Source organism: Eublepharis macularius, chromosome 3 (genome assembly GCF_028583425.1).
Source record: "Eublepharis macularius isolate TG4126 chromosome 3, MPM_Emac_v1.0, whole genome shotgun sequence".
Taxonomy (NCBI): Eukaryota; Metazoa; Chordata; class Lepidosauria; order Squamata; family Eublepharidae; genus Eublepharis; species Eublepharis macularius.
This window is the reverse complement of record NC_072792.1, coordinates 39,492,799-39,514,854: the sequence shown is the minus strand read 5'-3', so window position 1 is coordinate 39,514,854 and position 22,056 is coordinate 39,492,799. Positions and strand designations below refer to the sequence as shown.

Below are 22,056 nucleotides of genomic sequence, written 5' to 3'. Positions count from 1 at the left end.
TTCTCTGCTGCACTTCTGGACACCCGAACTTTACTGGCTTGATAACCATTTCAGATTTGGCTCACAACTCAAATAAGCACAGTTAATTGCAACTTTTTCTCCCCTCCCCACCGAAAAAAGTGGCAAACTACATTACAGCAAATAACCTTTAAGATAATTAGCCGACAATGCTGCAGCTAGCATAAAATTTTCCTTCAGGCGACCCCTAATTTAAGTGTTACTGGCACCAAGTGAAGACAGATTGTACTCCTCTGCCGCAATGTTTACATATCAGAAACCCACAGAGCAGGAAACATGAGACTCAATGATGCACTAAATTAGGAACAATCATATCCAAACACTAATTTGCTCTATTTTCTATCCAAAAAAACCTCTAGTCCAAAAATAAGTTCTAATACACAAAATACACTCTCCCCTTTCCAAAGAACAGAAGCCCTACTCAGTATAGAGTCAAATACTTTACCCCTAAGTATGGATAAGTTTGAACCCCCAAACCCAACAATTAATATTTGCTGTTTAAACAACGAAAACTAAAACACATGGGATTTATTTAATTTCTTCTATTTTCTCTTTGTAAAACATTTTAGCAAGATAAACACTATTAGTTGAATTAACTGGATGCCCTGATATACACAATCTACATTTATTTAAAGGACAGGGACAAAAAAAATATCAACACCCACTTGAAATGCCCTTTTAGTGAATACCTGATAGCATTTTATATGAAAAACGGCTTTCCCCAAAGAACACAATCTACTGTATTTGGTATAAATCTTAAACATCATATTCTAGATGATACATAAATATTACTTAACCTTTCAGTATGTTAATAGTTTCTACCATGTACATTTCAAGTTCCTTTCTATGTGACACAGCTACTGTTTCAAATTTACATTTCCTATGCACTGATATTCATCAGAATTTACCTTTCCTATGCGCTGATGTTCATCAAAAGCAGAAATCAGTTCCTGTGCCCACTTTATTTTTTCAGGACTGGGTGCGAACTCTTCCTGGACAACGGCAATTTGCTTAGGATGAATCACCTGCTTACCTACAAAGACGATTAATAACCCCAGAGTCAAGCATTCACAAACAGATGTTCCAACAAAATGCTCCAATCACTGGAGGCTCCTAAATATTGCACAGACTTTTGTTTTTAAGGGCTAAGTTTTATTCCTCCCTAAATTCACTTTTATTTTTTTAAAAACTGTACAATGAGCCCAGCCTCCTCTTCAAACAGCTAAATCAAAACACATAACTTACCAATTGAAAACTTTTTAAAAGATTCAGTGTTTTATTTCTTTACATTTGATAATGTTTTATTCACTTCTGATCTCCAAAATAAGCTCACATTAAATAAAATTCAGTGGAGCAGCAGGTGCTATACATGTAAACATACATATTTCAATACTTATTGATTGGATATATCAAACATGCCATAATTGATACAGATAAGAATTTCAGAAGGACCATAATTCCCATTCTACTAAAAATAAAAACTGTTAAAACAAGGCTCTCTTTAGGATACTTTTTTTTAAAGGAAGTTATTTCAGAATGGGAGGGGGCAGATTTTATTCCTGTTTTTTAAAAAAAATTAACCCAAAAAATCCTCTCATTCCAATCTCCTATAGGAGCATATAATTTTTTTTTAAATGTACTGTATGAATTTCCCCCCACAAAGATGCTTTAAACAACTGTAAGTTGTCTAATTGTCCTCTACTATGCCATTAGAAAAGTCAGAATAAAAGTTATAGGAATGGATAGCAAATTCATCTATTAAAGAAGTCTACTTTTATTCATGATACACCATGACATCAACTATTGCTTACTGAGAAACCAAAATAAAAAAAAAATCATCAAAGCTTTCTTAACAAGATGCAGAACAGATATAAGAAAATTTCAAATATTTTATTTTATTTTTTTTAGCTTCACTTATGCAAGGCAGACATTATAACACACTTTCCAATCTCTCCTAATATTTTATGCTCAATGTAAAATAATAATAATAAAAATTGAAAAATATCCAAACCAAGTAATTGGATATCAAACCAACAATGCATTTAGCAAGGAAGAGAGTGGGAAAGTTCATATAAACAGATAAGATTTTTGTTGAAATTTTGCTTGATTTTTGGTGGCTAGAGAGAGGGTAGAAGGAAGGTCTCATTTTAAAGAGGAATGTTTGTGTCCTCCTTCCTCACCTTCTTAAAAGTAATGCTATTGCACACCTCCTGTTAATTTTAATGGGGTTTGTGAAAGTGAGTTGTGTTCAATCTTTTTGCAGGTTTCATGGCACGGCCTTTGAGAAGAGGATAACAAACGAAAGCAGAATTTGATAGAAACATAGATGCTTATTGCAAGATGAAAATGTAGAGGATAATACTTTTCTTTGCTCAAGTCTTATTTATTTTACTGGGCTTATATTAACTTAATACCTATCTGCCACACTCTTAAGAGATGGGGAGAAGGCAAGGTCAGTGAAGATTACAATGAGCTAGTTCATGTGAAAATAAAACGCAAAGGCAGGCAGCATCAAGCCCAACCTTTTTTCAGTGCAAAAAATATTTCAGACGTTTCTACTTAAACATAAAGGTGGTGCATTGTGAATGAGTAGATACTTCATATTATGAAGGTCCCATAAGGTTTTGGAAGTGTGTTCATTTTAAATTGGTTTGAAATCCCCCTCCCCCAATGATCTGCAACAAATAAAGATATACACATTCATTTATTTCAAATCTGTCTGTGCCACCTTTCCATACCTCAGGATTCCAATATACATAGATGCATACGATGTAAAATCACAAGGTCAAATAAAGACAGACAATTGCTGTGGATAACAAATAACAACAACAACAACAACAATAATGAAAAACAGATTCTCATAATTTGTTCTGTAAGAAAACGTGTGGGGTTTGTTTTTGGAAATCTTGTTCCAAACTTTAATTCTTGATTCCCCCCCCCCAAATCAAAACCCACTGTATACAACAGAGGCACTCCCCCCGCAGCAATGTCATACTTTTATAAAAAATATACCACCAGATGCTTTATTATATTTTATTTTTAATTATATGACCATTTATACTAATTGAAATACTCATATTAAAAATCCTACAAAGATTTGTTTGTTAAAAAAAGATAATTAAATTGAAGAATTGTAATGTACTTTAGGATGTTCTATTAGATGCCCCTTTAAAACTAAGAAATATTTTAATGTGAAATTATCACACTACAAGTTAATTTATTTTCATTCTTTTACTTGTAATAAAGCACTTTGGGAAGTTTATTTTTATATGTGCAATTTAGTACAAGACCTACAGAAGAAATTTTCAAGAGAAAAGTTTGCACTGTGAGGAGAAAATCTCAAAATAATTGATTTTAATTGTGTGTTATAAAGGCAGCTGTTTCACTGTGATGAAAATCAGGATATATTTAAAAAATGCCATTTACTGTGTGTCAACAAAAAAGCTATGACGTCAACAAAAAAATACACCATTTGATTTATGGACCCTAGGTTGCCTTTTGTTACACCTTATGTATCCAAACAACTGTATAATGGACTCTGACATTGTTTGAAAACAAGGGAAATATATTAAACAAAACTGTTGTTATTGACAAGTTACAGAGAGGCCGCCGAATTGGACGGTATTAAAATTTATGACCATGAAATCCTTTTTGCGCTACCACTTGATATATCATGCTTTAAATCAATACCTGTCAAGTCTTTTATGTAACTCTATGATGGTGTCATTTTGGTCTTCTATAAAAGGCTGTAAAAAGAGAAGAAAAACCTAGTGTTTCATATTTATATCTTGCTTCTCAGCAGGTTGCACCAGCGTAGCTATAATGACTAAGACAGCTGTTAAAGGTTTACTGTTTTTATGTACATAAACATTATTATACCTGATGGACATTTATATAGATAGAGTCCTCCTGATGCAAAACCCATGGGTTACACAGCAGTGTAAAACCAAAGTTGCCGTAAAAGTTTTTTAAAAAGCCTGCATTCTTAAAATGATGACTGAAAACACCTAAGCTATATATGTTAAAAGACTTAGGTGTAAATTCTAGGGACATTTTCTAGGAAGCAAGCCCACGTAAATAACATGAGACTTACTTCTGAGTAGATCTGCTTAGGCGTGCTCCCTTAAAAGACAGGCAAGTTAAGGACTAGGGCAAGTTGCTATCTGATTAGATACTTTCATTAACAATTTTTTTTTTAGTGGAATGGGGGTGAGTCTTATTCAACATGGAAACAGAGTTGAAATCTCCCTTAAGTCATTGTGAGAAAGGTGGACTATTAATGAATGAAAAAATATTGGAAATAATTGATGCTAACTGGGCTGTAATAATTAGTATATTTGACTGTTTATGATTGACATAATTTGATAACCCTTTGAATGTACATGAGTTTTGCAAATGTCTATGAAATTCAGACATGTTGCATTTATTCTATAGTATTTTTATTCTGAAAATTCTGGTCAAGTTTTTAACATTTGAGGGTTAATTCCTTGAAAACAGTGACATATGGGCTAGAAATCAGGAGTTGAAATCATACTACAGTTCAGCCTTTTTATACATAATTTTTTGTTTTTATTTCTTGTAGCACTTTTCTGTCCAACTGCATTTTTAGATGTCAGAATAAAAATGAGGAAACAGATTTATACATTATTTCAGATTTATACACTACTTATATGTTTTTCCATCATAGCTTCTTCTGTGGCTGATCTGGTAGCATATAGGCAGAAGAAATTTTATGGCCAGGGCCAACAAAATGGCTCCTTCCCATGCAAAATGTCATCCACATATTACCAAAGGGTGTAGAAAGAAGCCCAAGAGAGCAGTTGTCAGACCCCTATGGCAATATCTGAACTAGCTCTTTGAGCAGCTTCACATATGAGAAGTGCAGACAACTCTATGGACAAATACATTGTACTTTATGGTTTTTTAAAATGCATTTTGTACTTTCACCCTTATTCTGAGGAGAAAGTTGCAATCTGTTGCACATCAGAGTGTTTCCCTTGCATGACTTCTCCTTTGGAAATTACTCTGGTGGTGCAAACAGTGGAAGCACAAAACATATTTATGCATCAGCTGGCTAGCGCTTTCAAATAACATCTAGACTTGCTGTTCCTATTACAAATAGTGAAAGACGGAATACTCAGTGTTCCAACAAAAAAACATGAGGCCAGTCAAAATATGCCTCGGGTCAACCTACAGGAACCATGTGAGTCCTTAATATTAATAGTATATTTATAATGAAGATACACACATTAGTTACTTTTCAGGGGATGTTGGGGTAATTTTGCATCAGGAACCACATCTCAGATGAGTACTATTACAGCGACGTGCACAGAGTTGTATTAAGTTCTAAATTTAGCTTAGTTTGTCACAGGAATTGCCACAGATGTTCTCATCTGATGATTGCCTGCGGCCCTCACGGGCCCAAAATGACTGTATACGGGACTGTGCAATGTGTGCTGCTGAGGGTGAATCTGTAATATATATCTGCTTTTTATGCTACCAGTTTTATCTGTTTTATTTGATGTCTTTTAAACTGATGTGATCCGCCCTGAGCCTGCTTGCAGGAAGAGTGGACTGTGTGTGTTATGTGGCTCCAAGTCGCCTCCGACTTATGCCAACCCTATGAATGAAAGACCTCCAAAACGTCCTATCATTAACAGACTTGCTCAGATCCTGCAAACTGGTGGCTTGGCTTCTTTTATTGAGTCAAGCCATCTTGTTTTAGGTCTTCCTCTTTTCCTACTGCCTTCCAATTTTCCTAGCATTATTGACTTTTCCAGAGAATCTTGTCTTCTCATGATGTGACCAAAGTACGATAGCCTCAGCTTTGTCATTTTAGCTTCTAGGGAGAATTCAGGCTTTATTTGATCTAGTACCCACTTATTTGTCTTTTTGGCTGTCCATGGTATCCACAAAACTCTCCTCCGGCACCACATTTCAAATGAATCAATTTTCTTTCTGTCAGCTTTCTACACTGTCCAACTTTCACATCCATACAGTTTGGATTATCTTGATATTGGTTCCCAGAGAGACATCTTTATCTTTAAGGATCTTATCTAGCTCCCTCACAGCTGCTCTTCCAAGTCTTAATCTTCTTCTGATTTCTTCATTGCAGTCTCCCTTTTGGTTGATGGTTGAGCCAAGGTATAGAAAATCTTGAACAACTTCAATTTCCTCATTGTTAACTTTAAAATTGTGTAATTCCTCAGTAGTCATTACTTTTGTCTTCTTGATGTTCAGCTGTAGTCCTGCTTTGGCACTTTCTCCTTTAACCTTCATCAGTAGCCATTTTAAGTCTTCACTATTTTCTGCCAGTAACGTGGAGACATCTGCATATCTCAAATTGTTAACGTTCCTTCCACCAATTTTCACTCTACCTTCTTCTATATCTAATCCAGCATATGATATACTCTGCATAGAGGTTGAACAGGTAGGGAGATAATATGCATCCTTGACTGATTTCCTTGCCAATTGGAAACCATTTTGTTTCCCCATATTCTGTCCTGACTGTAGCCTCTTGCCCAGAGTACAGGTTGCGCATCAAAACAATCAGATGTTGTGGCACGCCCATTTCTTTTAATACTCATAGCTTTTCATGGTCCACACAGTCAAAGCTTTGCTGTAATATATAAAACACAGGCTGATTTTCTTCTGAAATTCCCTGGTATGTTCTATTAGCCATCGTAAATTTGCAATGTGATCTCTGGTGCCTCTTCCTTTTCTGAATCCAGCTTGAACATCTGGCAGTTCTTGTGCCATATATAGTAAGAATCTTTGCTGTAGATTTTTATATTTAACCAACCAACCAACCAGCTATTAACTGTGTTTTCAGAAAATATTTGGTTAAAGTAATCTTTTGGAGGGGTTGCCAACTGAAGATGTCCCTTTTCATAGGAATGGCCAGTTTTAGCTGGATGCCAATGACTTTCATGACAACAGACACATGAGCATAAATTACAAAGTGTTCTTTTAACATTTTATTTATTGTAACAGTAATTCCTCACCTGGAATTAATACTGAATATCAAGATACAGCCTGATGCTATGCAGAACTAGACATGTTCAAGCCCACTTCTTTCTTCGCAGACTTGACTTTACATAGGATTGCACCCATAATTTTTTAGATTTGAACATTATCTGGGATAAAGGAAAGGGCAAGTGTAAAAGTTCGTATTTAACATGTGTCTTCTATACATTTCATTTTTATTTTTAAATGGATGGTTAATTACCATCAGTGGCCTTGACTGCCAAATATAACTGGCCTCTTGAGATCCAATGGCTGGAAATCAGGGCTTTTTTTCAGGGGGAACGCGGGGGAACAGAGTTCCGGAACCTCTTGAAGACGGTCACGTGGCTGGTGGCCCTGCCCCACGCCATGCGGCGCAGAGGGCAATCTAAACACCCCTCTGTCTGGAGATCAGGGGGCGGGGCCACCAGCCATGTGACCATTTTCTCTGAGGGCAACCCACTGAGTTCCACCACCTCTTTTCCCAGAAAAAAAGCCCTGCTGGAAATTATCTGTACCTACTAGCCAACACAGCTATTCCACCTGATAGATCAGAGCTTACTGGGTTGGATGACAAAGTGCCCTTGTGAGAGTACTTCTAATCTCCTGCAAAGGGGATATGCAATTTCTGTGGATTTCCCCCTAAGTTGCAACCTCCTGCGCTGTGTCTCAAATTGTTCCCAGAGATCTCCTGACCATCAGGAGCATCTTTCCAAGCATCACATAGGGTCGAAGAAGATGGAGGCTGGAAAAATCTGCTTCTCAAGCGGTCCAACTAATTGTCTTTGCTCATTCAGCAGAGTGCCACCCAATAAAAGTAGTGATAACTCTTAAGGGTACAATCCACCAAGACATTGTATACTTAAATTCATTATGCATACACAGGGAATTCATAGAATAGAAGCAAAACAGTTTATCTGATTTGATTCCAGATCACTTGCTTTAGGGATGGTGGTCATTTAGTGATTTTATTTGTTAGCTTGTTTAAATTTCTGTCTTACTCTATAGCAGATCTCTTAGAGTGGCTGCCATACAGTTACCAGTTTAATAAATTGGCTCTTATCTCTTAGTGACCTATTTGTGTGCAACAGGCTCACCACAGAGATGGTGTTAAGTTTTGCCAAGTCATGACAAAATGCTGGTAAAGAAAAGTTTGATGTGATAAAATGAACTAGATTTGTACAGAGTTATATGGCAGCTATTATGTGGAGCAATGGTTATCACATGGAGACCCTAGCAATTTATGTTGAAAAGTGTTCATAACTTTTATAAACATAAGCCACTGTAGCTCTGTTAGGTAAAAACCGATAATATCATATTTATTTATATATCATATTTATAGATCATATTTATACCCTGCCATCCCAGCAAACGGGCTCAGCACTTTAATGCGCTTTAATCAAGATTATTAAGGAGTGATAAAACATAGGACCCTCCTCTTCAAATAGTGTTTACAAAGTTGAGTGGCAATTCATATCTACTTCAGTTATTGTCAGTACATTCCAGGTTAATAATTTTTTTATTCATTTTATTCATCAATTAAAAATATGCCTTAGTATAGGATTAATATACTATAGGATTATATGACTCCCTTAAATATTAATTGAAAGTGAGTGAAACCCACCCTTTTAACTCATTTTAACTGTGCTAACTCTACGATCACAAAGCAAATAGCTTTGCTAAATAACACCATTAGTTAAGAGTATCTAAACTGAATTTTGTGACTTTGAGATATAACAGGTGACTATAGATTACCAAGAGTGTAACTTCCAACACTGTGTCATAGTAAACTTAATTCATAGTGATGTCCACCCAGAATCAAACCATGATGACAGGAGTGATTTTGAAAATATAAATAATAGCACTTTAAATAATCCAGAATGAAGTAGTTTTAATCATCTTTAGCAAGTTCAGGTGGTAATAGTGAAAGAGACCTTTTGTTAGGAATCCAGAGAGACAAGTACAAAATGTTTCCAGGTGTGCACATGAAGTCATTTACTTCTGGCAGCCACCCTTCACATCTTATGAGGTACTGGTCTGGAACCCCCTTTATTTAGGGGGTATTAGAGGTGTATGGGAGACACAATCCAAATAACCATGGGCTCCTTGAACACACGGTTATTTGAATTGTGGCCATCAACCTTAGCAGGAATGTAATAAACCTTTGAATACCGGTTGTGCATAGGAAATAGAGAACTTAAAATTTTTACAGGTAAACAATTTCTTTTTTGCTGAAAAGTGGTCCAAATAATTGGATGAGAATAACACTGTCTTTTGTTTCATTGCAATTATGATAGTCTAATGAACTGGTGCTTTCCAAACAGCTTTTTTCTCAAACTAACAGGTACTGTAATGATCAGATTTCAGACTCCTCTCCCTTTTAAAAAAAACATGCTTCTTATTAAATTAAGAACTTCAAAGCATATTTTTTTCAAAACTTGCTTATCTGTACAAATGTCTTATATCTAACTTAAATGAGATGTATCATTGAAATGTTGCTACTGTTGTTGCGTGTGTGTCAAGTCGTTGATTTTTATCACAAAGTTGCAATCTTTGTTATGTACAGCGCCTCATAGGGGCGCCCACATGATGTAGTGCACCATTCGTGAGCTAACCGTCTGTGTTACAGGGATCAGTTGCAAGAAGCCTGCTGGCTGGGCTGTCTTGCCAGTACCCATAGGTGTCATCAGGTGAACAGGCAATTACTGGGAAACGAGCCAGACTATGGAAAAGGAACTTAAAGTAAAAGACTGACACAAAAATAACTATCATACCCTCATTAGCATATTGCCCCCCCAGCCCTTTATAAGAAGAAATGCAAACCATTGTGATTTTCTCCATTTATTGCCAATTTTTTTTACTAATTTTCAAATGCACAAAAAGCTTTCTTGAAATTTTTACAAGCCTCTTTATATACTAGATTGCCAAATGCAACTAATCATATGGATAACTGTACATCCATGGACCCGTTGAATGAGCATGGAACTGTGTGAAGGTTTTCAGTCAAATATTACTTCTCCTGAGAAATATACAAGTGGGAGGACACACATACTGCAACCATAGTTTATACTTTACTTTCGCTTATAATAAAAAAGTAACACACTTGGGTGTGACTTGTTCAAAGAACTTTCAAGGCCCAATTTTGCACTTGGAATCTTCTGCATGCTGTTTTACAGGCAAAAGTAATAGTGAAATATTTTATAGTCTTTGGGCTTTTCTGCTACTTCGCCAGTTAGCTTAAGAACGTGAGATAGAGTGTTATACAGCACATCTGTTTTATGATTAAGGAGATATCTTTTAAACATTATTCAAAAGCCTTACCAGTAAAACCCATTAAGGCGCCCTCTCTTGATTGCTTCCGGAGCCCCTCTTCATCTTGGAAGTCAATATACACAAGGTCTACAGCCTGCAAGCCAAAAGCCTTTGCTATGACGATAATTTTTTGCCTGGCATAAATAATATCAAGGGCTTCTTTACTACTTGTCGATCCTGAAGAGAAAGCATAAGATAAAATCATGACGTAAGTTTAACTTTGCTTTAAAAACTTTGCCATGAAAATGTATCTAACATTAACTTTGTTCCCAAAAAGAACTAGGACAAAAAATGGAAAAGTTTTCTCTCTTCATTGCAACAACTGTCAAGTATCGTTGCTGTAAACAAAACTTTAAGACTACTTTTGCAAAAAAAATAATGTCATTTCCATCCCAGTTTCTGAAACATAGGGTAGAACTTTGTAAAAATCCTATGTCCGAAGCACATAAGGATGTGTGAGCTTTTCTTCAGTAGGAAAGATGGCATGGATCTATTTTTAGTAACCATTTGCTGTTGTCTATTACTCTTGCAATGGAAAACAAACCACTTACTAAAAAAGTAATGTTATTTATATAGTTAAACTGTCAGTGATACACAATTTAATCCATTTATTACCATAGGACTATTCAGGAATAATGCTTTAGAAAAAGTCTGTAAAATCTGGGTCTAAAAAAATACTCTCTAACGCATTTCTTCTCAAAGGAACATCACCATTTCAACTTGGGTTACTATCTTATAAAAACTAATCAAGATGTTGTTACTTGATCCTCATACCACCCCCTACCCACTTGGATTATTGGGTTCTGAAGTGCAGTCAAAAAACTATGGAGATGAATCAGATCAAGAGGAAGTTATTTAGCCAGAGGTGAATAATACAGAAGGAATATTTTGTCTTGTTTGTGGTTTTGAAGAAATTGTAATAGCAGCTGTAGACAGAAAGGCCAAGAGAAGTACTGGTGTTCCAAGGGAAAGTATCATTAATATGCATGCAGTAAAATCAAACTCAAATGATAAGTAAGCATAAGCTATTTTCAGATATTAACACTGGTATTCTCTGTACATTAAAACACCCACCTCAACATATTTGAAGACTGCTTCTGTAAAAATGTTCACACAGATATGATCATTGGAATTGTATTTCAAAATATCTGACTAATGTCAACAATTATGTTTCATTGTTAGCTAGAGACCAATTAATAGATTATTTTTGTAAAATGACAACTGTAATAGATACTAGATTTCAAGAGAGCAATAACCCTCATTACATATGAACAGGAATTATGGGAGACAACACAAAGAAGCTTTGGCAGGCTTGTTAATACAATCGAGAGAGGTGAATACTAACTGTGGGTTTCATTTTTAAAATTAAAGTCCACAATCCTGCACAAATGTCGCTGTACATAATTTGATGGACTTCAAATGGGTTTAAGCCTGAGTAGCTCTGTAGGACTGTTAGCTGGGTTTGGTTAATACGTTTATTTACCACTCCCTCCCCCAGGACACACCTATGCTAGCACGGAAATCTTCTCCTCCGAAGACTACTGCATCCAAACGAAGGCCAACCTGGGGTCCCCTTCTCAGTGCTTCTTCACAAACTGCCTTTAAACAAAACACATACATGAATACAAGCAGAAGGTTGGGCTAAATCATATTTATTATCAGAAAGATGCTAATCTTACAGCTAAAATTATATCTCCATTGCGCAAGGGGTGGGGTTGGATGGTCAGGATTCCCTTTCAACGCTCTGTAAAAATAAAATCACACACACACTAAAAACAATACCTTGGATACAAATATAACCACAGTGGTTAAAGCACAGAATATCCCACCCCCCTTTCTAACGTTCCAATAGTTTAGAATGACTGTAGCAGTAAACAGCACTTTTTTAAAAAAAGTCATCCTACTTACAGTTTCTGTATACTTCCTTGGGAATACTTAATATCTCTGCAAACATTTGATTTAACTTGTTATAGACACAAGATACGTTGCCTTGACTGCACTGAAGGAGGAGTCTTTAATGTGGTGTTTTTAAAATTTATAGTCTGTTATCTTTAACTAAAACTCATACAACTACTGTAAAATGCAACAAGTAGCACAGAGAACTATGGAAAAAGCAAATGATTCCTTGGAGCTTCATTCCAATATTATAACAAATATTGTATAATCACAGGGTGTGTGCGCTTTAAATATAATTCTGGTGGGAAACTGAAATATGCCATATGTGGCTAGAAATTAGTACCACGCAGTATAAACTGCAAAACTTCTGCTTAATCTCAAAGCTGCAGTTCCTTTGACTTGCTTTTGTTTAATATACTGTAATGAGAAGTGTAAATACTACCTATGTAGTATGTTGCATTGTGATTTATTATGGGTCACCTTGCTTAGGGAACATTGGCTGAGATTTTTTCCCATTGTTTACTAATCTTCTTCCTCCTCTGTAATTTAAGGGGGAAAGTACAGCAAAAAGAGGACCAAACTAACACACGAAACATGTATATCATTACCAATCCAGTACAATTGAAAAAATATAGTTGAGACATGTTGGAAAAGAACACGTATCAACATGGTAGCCATGAGCGCTGCCGAGCAGTTCTTTCTAATGACAGAAAACTTTTCTGAGAAACCTTGGCATAGCCTATGCCAGCACTCTTGTTTCAATTTCATCATTGTTAATATCTTTTCTCCACAGAAACATACAGGCTGGATGCCAAGAGTAGGAAGCCATTTGCATGCATCTGATCAACATCAAGCCACGTTGTAAGGCTGGCTGAGGTGGGGGGGGGGCAGAAATAACATTTTTACAGGGCAGATGGAAGAGAGTTCCAACACCTTAATGCTGTTTTGTTCCTATACTGGGTAATAGGAAATCATAGTTCTTCTTTTTTTTTAATTGCTGCCACCATGGAACATAATTTTAAAAAGTTATTGGAACATCAATATGAAACAAGTGCTTTCTCAAAATGTTACACATACAAGTAAGCATATCTACACATCTATTAGTATTTATTCATTATAAGGTTAGTTGCTAATGCTACGATATTAAATATCATGTATATTTCTTTAGGGCTCAAGGGAGACACGTTTTTTTATTAGAAATCCCCTCAAAACTGGTATTAGTAGAGAATTGTTATATGGGATTGTCTGTGGTAGAGGAAACTGGTATTTCAGTTAGAATTTTGGATAATGAATGTTTTTATATAAACTAAGAAATAAACCTTATTTTTTCAGTCACTTGCTTATTATCGAAAAATTCACTACTTCATGCAAAAGTGTTAGCTAAACTACATTAATGATTCTTACCTTAAAATTGAGCAGCCCCATTGCTGTCTCCACAAAAGGGATAAAATGCATTGGTTCTACAAGTGTTCGACCTTTTGTGTGGCTTGCAAATTTTTCTGTAAACTAAAAACAGAGTGAATGGAGAGGAGGAGGGGGAAAACGATCAGAATTTGTCCTCCCTCAAATATCTATAGAACAGTATGTCTATCTAAACTTTGCATTGGTGTGAAATGCAAACAAACAGAATAAACAAAGCCTGAACACTAATGAAAAAGAAAAAAACCCACCAAGCGCTGGAAAAGCCCTGTTCATGAAGGCCTATCATTTAGAATGCTGATGTTACAGTATATTTTGAAGTGGAAAGGTTTAGTTGCAAAAATATTTGCCTAACACCTATCACCCTGACTTAGTTAAATGCAAATCAGCAGGCTCTTAAAAACAAAGAAGTATTGATATACCTGACATTCTGTTTTGTTTCATGTCTGACACTGACATGGCTGTGAATGTTCTTCCAAAGTGGCACCCACATTATTCATTTCGGCACCATTACCCTTTGTTCTGGGAGTCTTTTCTTCATAATTTTTAGCTTACCTAGGAAGGGCCTTAAAAAGGAAGTTTAATTCTTTGAAGACCAAAGCTTTCCAATTTTTTCCATGAGACCAGTTCACAGCTAGCTCTGAGCTGCCGGTGGGGTAGCCCAAATTCCAAAATCTATCATCTGGAAATATACAAAAGCCCATGCACAGATTTTTTTTCAGCCTCTTTCAAAAGGGAAGGGGGGGGGTGAAGGAAACCACCTCTGTATATCGTTAATCTATTATGTCTGTCTAGATCTAGTAATGTGTTGGGAGATAAACATTTCACAGGTATGTTAAAAGAAATTTTAGTCAATAAAGAAAGGGGGGGAAACCCATACACCAATTTTATATTTAAGGAATATTTAACCATTAATGGCTATCAAAGGAAAAGAGAATTTTAATCATCTCTCCATTCAGTCTCAGTTGGGTAAATCATATCTAAGAGATTTGCATAAATATAAACCATCAAAGACTTTTCATCTTCAAAGGGGGCTTCAAGACCCTATAAGCTTTGTACTGTAATCATCACAGGTCACAACCCTGCAGGAATAAGGCTGCTATGGCAACATAAAAAACTAACGCTTAAGGCTTAGCATAATATTCTGACTAATAGAAAGGAAACTCATTTTAAAAGCTGGCAGCCTATTTTCCAGAAGCTGGATTAGAGGTGTTATTTCCCGTTTTAGTCCCCCCCCCAACTTACCCCTCCCCAAAAGAAAAGGAAATCTAATCACTGAAATCTTTAAAAAGCTTCCAACCAATTTGCAGTAACTTTACATTCGTCCAAAATAAATCACGCCTTTCTGTAAGGAAAAAAAGGGCACCCTCCCTTTTTCGTATGTGTGTCATCATCACCATTGCTGCCACACTGCCTGTCAAATCATATGATAGTTAGCCACAGAATATAAGGAATTAAAAAGAAAAATCTGCATTTTAAATGCACCAAGAATGCAGTGCAAAGCCCCTGAAGAGCAACACTTAAGTAAGTCCTGATTAATATTAACAATAATAAAACAATTCCACCACATCATTCTCCAACTCTAGATCATTTTAACAAGTTAGCTGGTATAAACTAGATATGACCTGAAATGAAATTTTAAACAACTCCTTTGTGTGCTAAGCCCTTTAAAAACTAAAAACGCCACCCATGTGTTTATTTTATCTTGAGCTTTATTTCAATGCATTTCATTGGGAAGGTAAAATAGGAAGCTTTTCATCAATATTGTTTTCCCCTTTCTTTATTTGATTTTTTAAAAAAGGAAAAAAAATGGTTATTAGCACCAAATACAAAAGGCAACTAGTGGAGAAGTTTCAATTAATTTTTTTCAAAAGGAGACGATTAAATGTTTCCGGCCTGGTAAAGTGTTCATTTCAGTGAGAGGGGGTGGAAAAAAAAGAGGAGGGGGTAAAAAACAAAGATTGGGGAGGGGATGAAGTAGCAGGCCTTAGCAATTCTTTCAATTCCAGTGCACACCCGATAGTGTGTAGGGAAGAATGCCCACTGTTCAGGATTTGTGGGAGAATTGTCCCATGACAAAGGAGGGAGAGTTATGCTTGTTATAGTCCAATAAGCCATGCCAGTCAAACAAGTACCCATACTAGGGACAAAAGGAAAGCAGGAGATTCTCATACAAAAGAAAACAAGTAAGTCCATCTTTTAGTTGTGCCTCAGTCTCCAGGTTTTATGCTTCACATAAATAAAAATGAAGGAAGGAAAAATAAAAAGCCCCCAAAAACCTTCCCTTATGCTAGCCAACCTTAAAACGAAAGTTGATAGCATAACTGAATGTGGTGTGTCCTTGGGATGGAAAAGTTTGAGAGGAATAAATACAGAGGGGTGTTGTAATTCATTTTCAGAAGATAAAAAATGTTAAAAAATTAAAATAAGAGAGGAGAAGGCTGTGGTGTCCTTTTCATATGTCCAAAGAATGGCAAAAAAGCTTGAAGCTCATAACAAGGTAAACCATATTTGTTAATGCCAAAGCATTTGCTGCGACATAACATGAATATTCAGAAGAGTAACTGTGTTAGTTTGCTGTAGAAAAACCAACAAAGAATCCAGAGAATCTTACCTTCCACAAGCTGCTAGCATAATAAATTTGTTAGCCCTTAAGATGCCACAGGACTCTTCATTGTTTTTCTATATAACCAGCCAGCTTTGGATAATGATCAACTCCAGTTAAATTAATCGTTAGTGGAAAAAACATACCCTCCTTTAAGGATAGAAAAACTAAGGTCCAGATACATAAAATTGTAGTAGTTTAGTTTTTTAATTTAGTAGTATTCTCTGCACAAAGGTTGACTGGAGTTAAACGTGACCATGGGTTACATGCTATCAGATTTATTTCTCTACATGCAGACCTGAGAGCACTCCCCCCCCCAACCTTATAGACAGTCTCTCTCTGCACTCAGCCTTCTTCAAACAATGAAACATCAGAATGAATCTTTACTATTTTAGTGGCATTTTCCAGAAATAGTGGTATCACAAGTTAAAACGTGTCCCTCCCCAACAATTAAAACAATTATAGCATAATTAGGCCTATTTCAAAGTTTTCTTAAGTAATTTGACATGCCAACCATTTACATTTCAAGTTTTTATTGGCTGAAAAGTCAGTCATGAAACACAAACACACCTGTCAGCAATTAAAAAGGAAGAAATAGAGAACTGGACAGGAAATAATATCTGTGCTAATTAAAAACACTAGTTAAAAGCTTCCTGTTTGTTCTTCTAGTTGCCCTAAGGAGTGACCTTTACTTCTCCACCCCACCATAATTTTTCATATGTTGCTAAAATGTTTTGTCCATCTAGCCAGTGTTTCTAAAAACTCCCACATACGCTGAAGTATTTAAGTGCAAGTCAGTCAACTTTTACTATAATGGAAAAGGAGGTAAAATCTTAACCATTTTTAGTTTGCCTTAATGAGGTCATAGTTTATTAAAACAGTACCTAAGAGAGTGATTTTTGTAAAATTAAAAATACTTGGCATATGTTCTGCATGCAGTTCTAATCCATAACTGTTCTCCTGGGACTACTGTGCTTTGAAAAATAGTTTTGAAGCCAATTTTGAATTTGACTCACTAGTCCCAAAGCCTCTTTTGAAATTAGACAAAGGCCTTCATCTAAAACTGAGATAATGGCAATTCCTTATATGCTCACCCATCTTATTTCTTCTACATTTTCAATTTTAGGTAGCATCAGACTTGTAGGAAGAATGTTGGACTCCAAAATGACTTTCATATCTTCTTCCGCTAGATCACTGGACACTGAATTAATCCTTACACACTTCTCAGTCTGTCCAAACTCCAGCCCTTCAAGTGTTTTCACTGTTGTTATCCGTGCTTCTGCCTAAAGATTTTTTTAAAAAAAGAGAAATCTAGCTCTCCATGTAAATACAAACATATTAATAATTTAAAACCAACTAAAGAACCATGGAGACATCTTACCTTTAAAAATGAAGCTAAAAAACTTAATCATTGTGTTGTAATTTTGATAAAGCTTTATTTCTTCAACATTCATTTTAAAGATATAATGAGGTACAGATAGTGTAACGATGTTGAAAAGAATATGTTCACATTTATATGACTACAAAGTCTAGTTTATTCACCAAATGGGTTGTTTTCAAGTTGAACAGTTTTCAAAAATAATATGATGTTCAATCCAATATTTTCACATAAGCAGCCATATTGCTGTTGGTATTTATTTGCATATTATTATGAGAGACAATGCATCCTATCTTTGTCATATATGGACTGAAGAGCATTTTCTTCTTTTAAATCTGTTAACTTTTACATTAAAGGATGAATAAAGAGCAGGAAAGCTCATGGGTAGAAAGAACACTCAGTAATCCAAAATAATTAAGAATTTGCATATGACCAGCATTCTTAAGGCAATTGAAAAACCCAAACACACCTTCTCAGGTTGACACATTTTATGTGAGAATGTAGAAGTAAAGCAAATATCTATTAATAATTTCTATTTTCTTTACAGAAAAAGTAGTTTTCTGAAAATGAAATATTTTTATGGGGCTGAAAAAAATAGAAACACAGACAGAACATAAACAAGCACTTGGAGTCTCTATTTTCTGCCAATTTCAGTTTCAAAACAAATTCCTTCAACTTGGCAACAGCCCTTAACAAATTCTCATTGTCAAAATGAACACTTATCAAAAGCAGTTTCATTTGTGAAGAGTTTTTATAGTAGTAATAAAACTTTAAAGCTTCTGGCTGATGAATGTTTTTAAGGGGGAGAGGTGAGGGGCTAGCAATTTTAACTATATATAGGCATTTGACCCAAAAATATATTATGGGAACAAGCATATTATGGGAGGAAAATCACCAAAGACAACATCTAGAACAAAACCCAAATCAGTGAGACAATACAAAACTTTTGATTTAAAACAGATGGATAAAAATATACACTTGAATTAAACAGTGTGAGGAAACAGTAGCTTACAGTTGTCAGAACTGATCAGGGAAAGTTTTCCAAAACTAATTTAATATGATATACTGATTTACGAGACCAATAATTAGGATAAGTTCAGCTAGAAGAAAGCAATGGCGCCTCTCCAGCAACTGTGAAAGAGACAGAAAGTTAATGACATCCAAAACAATCACCAGCTTGGAAATTACCGCCTGTGTATTCCAAAATGTTGTCTTTAATATGTGCCTATCAGATGGATAGAGAAAGGTAAAAGCTCTTGCATACAGACATAGCAATGTTGTATATTATGGCATACTGGGGCTGTATGAGGGCATCGGTTTGAAATCTTCAAGTTTGGATTCCTTTAAACAAACACCTGGTTATGTGACATGTGAGTAGCCCCCTTTTTGGCTCTCAGAATTGTATTGTGAGATCACAGTTGCACTGAAGGGGGCATCTTATTTGGCAGGAGAATAGCCACGCACTTCAGATGGGGCAACCCATCCACCAAACTACTGCAGAGCACGACAGCATCAAATTTACACTATTCTGCTTGGTAAAAACAAAACAACAAAACAACAACAAAAAACCAGAAAAGAATTCCTGTTGTTTTGTTCACTAATGACACAATGAGTTCCAAAATGACAGTACAACACAGAATTTTAAAATACTGGCATTTACACATGCACCCTTCTAGAGGATCTTCAAGCAGTTTCCCAAAATCTCCTCTGTCCACAAGGGCAGGGAATGCTTTTCTTGGTACATGTAAAACAATCAGGCCTCGGTCAGATAGATGTGGTAAATTCACACTTGGGCTTCAGACAGCCCCCAAGATCCTCCGTATGAAAATGTTCCCCATGTATTAAAAGATTAGTATGTCAAAGCTGTCACCAATTAAAGGAATCCTTGTCAATTAATCATGAGTTTCATAATGCCATACTAAGCAGTTACACTCTTCAAGGCTACTGCTTTCAATGAATATAACTCCAAAGGACTTAATGGTTTACTTCTGCTTACGATGGGAGTGTTAGTCATGAAGACGCTGATTGTCACTTTCTCACATTAATTAATTATGTCTGCATAAATTTGTATATGAGTTTTGAAGAACATTTTGCCTGTTTGATTATTAGATTATGCAGGCATGTCATAGCAGACATTATCTTAACACTTCCCCATCATAGAAGTGGCATTCCCCCTCCTTTCCCACAGAGGAGAGAATGCCTCTTCTGAGATGGTAATGGCATTCAAAATAATCAGGGGCAACCTTTTAGTTGATCAAAAGAGTTTAATTAATTAATCGAACCTATTAACTTGATCAAACATGACATTCCTGTAATATTCTAAAAAAATTTAGAGGAATCATGGAAGCCCCATACGAGTCTAAAGTAGTCTAGTCTAGATAGAGGTTTACTGCCTCTGTGCTGCTGCGATAAATTTTCATAAACCAAATATGTCCATCCTCCGTTACAAAGCTCAAAATAACCAACCAACAACCATGTTATTTCCCCCGCTCCATATTTCAATAGAAAAATGTGTTACTGTGAGAGATAAGACATTCTGGCCATCTGTTGGGTGGAGAATCAATTTTCTTAGAACCACTACAATTTAGCTTTACCCGTTTTAAGAAAAAGAACATTCCTTAGCAACAGTAACAAAAATCACACTACAATGCTTTATGCAATGAAGACTCTTTCTTGTGTTTCATAAAATATGATTAGTTTTTAAACCATATTCATAGGCTATCACATTCCAAATATGCTTAGACACAAGGTTTGGATTCTGCATTCTTTCTGATTTTCTCCTCTTTGCTCACAGATCAATCAGTTACATTTCATTTCAGTGGGACAATTAAAGAACAAACCTGAGAAAAGCTGATGAAGTATTTAAGTGGGACAATAACAAAATGAAAAAAAACCATTCCATGCATTCCAGCCACATTCGAACATTAACAAATTTTAAACGTTCTTCAGCTCCCCATGAAACCCAGAAATATGTACTCTTTATTTAAATGGGAAAAAAATCTGGAGAAGAAGAGAGAATACGTTCCTTGAACTGCTTCTTTGTAACCTAGAATAGAGCATTCTTCACCTCTTAGGAGGAGGTTCTGTAACTGATCACATCAAGCATAACTACCTCCTTCCAATAAAGGAGTTGCTTCTAGCCTATGAAAACAGTGATGGCTTGCAAAAATATTTATTTTGGGAAACTTAGACTTGGGAAACTTAGGAAATATTTTACACAATATATCTACACTTGACAAGATGTGGGCATGAACTGAAATACGAACCAAAATTTGTCACGAACTGGCCTGGTTCGTGGTTTGCGAACCAGCAGTTCGTCAGAACCCATTTCTGACGAACCACCACGAACTTTAGGCCAGTTTGTTTGGTTCATTTTTCAGTTTGTCAATACAGACAGCCTGGCGTTGATCAATCAGTTTTCAGAGCAACGGGGGATGGGCTTTCTGCAGCCCCGGAAGTGACCTTCTGCTGCCCTGGAAGTGACGTTTTCACAAACCAAATGAACTGGTTCATGAACCAGGGCAAAGTTTGTGCTTCATGAAATGCGATGAACCACGAATCGCATGGATTGGTATTTTCTCAGTTCGTGCCCACTTCTACACTCGATCTTTCTTGCTAAGAAAAAATCAGAATGAGCTCTTGTACCTATCTATGCTCCAATCCTTAGGTAAGAAAAGGACCTCCATTGCACATATCATGCTCCCCTATGTGCATACAAGGCTTCTCCTCATTTAGTACAGTGGTGGCAACATCTTCACAGTGTGCAGAGCAGCTTCTGACACTGGGAAAGCCCATAAGACCTGAGAGATCTGCATGCAAACCGAGGCCTTGCAAAGTTTTGGGATGAGATGATAGTTGTAAAGTGAGACAAAGATTGTGTGCTCACATGTGTGTGTGTGCGTGCAGGTGTGCCATCAAGTCACAATCTACTTATGGCAACCCCAGCAAGGGGCTTTCAAGGCAAATGAGAAGCAGAGATGGTTTGCCATTGCCTTCCTCTGCAGAGTCTTCCTTGATGGTTGCCAAATGCTGACCCCGTTTATCTTCTGAGATTGGATGAGATCAGGCTATACCATGCTGCTTTCCCTTCCATGAGACAAATATTATAAGCACCTGGAAATATGTTCTACAAAATAAGTGGAATTCATTCTTTAAAAATATGGTTAGGATCTGGATGTGAGAAAGGAATCCCTAGAAAATTCCCAGAGAAGTACCTAACATTGCAATGATTATTTTATATTTATACCACCCTTTCAATTTAGTAGCTCAGGGTGGAGGTTATCATCCCTTATCACTTTATCCTCATAAACATGTTGAGGGGTAGGTTAGGTTGAGAAACAGTGACAGGTCCAAAGACTCTTAGGGAGTTTTATGGCAAAACGCCATAAATGCCATAAAACTCATGATTAATTCTAAACGCTGT

At 36.1% G+C, this 22,056-nt stretch overlaps 1 protein-coding gene across 1 annotated transcript in view; it reads right to left on the bottom strand.

Annotated features, from left to right (window-relative positions):
• The window catches only part of CLYBL (citramalyl-CoA lyase), a 235,491-nt gene that overhangs the window by 15,742 nt on the left and 197,693 nt on the right, over positions 1-22,056 (bottom strand). The window contains exons 3-7 of the mRNA XM_054973054.1: positions 17,350-17,538; positions 13,636-13,737; positions 11,841-11,934; positions 10,345-10,512; positions 927-1,051 (exon numbers count right to left, since the gene is read on the bottom strand). Of these exons, the coding sequence (XP_054829029.1) occupies positions 927-1,051; positions 10,345-10,512; positions 11,841-11,934; positions 13,636-13,737; positions 17,350-17,538 (678 nt within the window). The remainder of the gene's footprint in view (positions 1-926; positions 1,052-10,344; positions 10,513-11,840; positions 11,935-13,635; positions 13,738-17,349; positions 17,539-22,056) is intronic.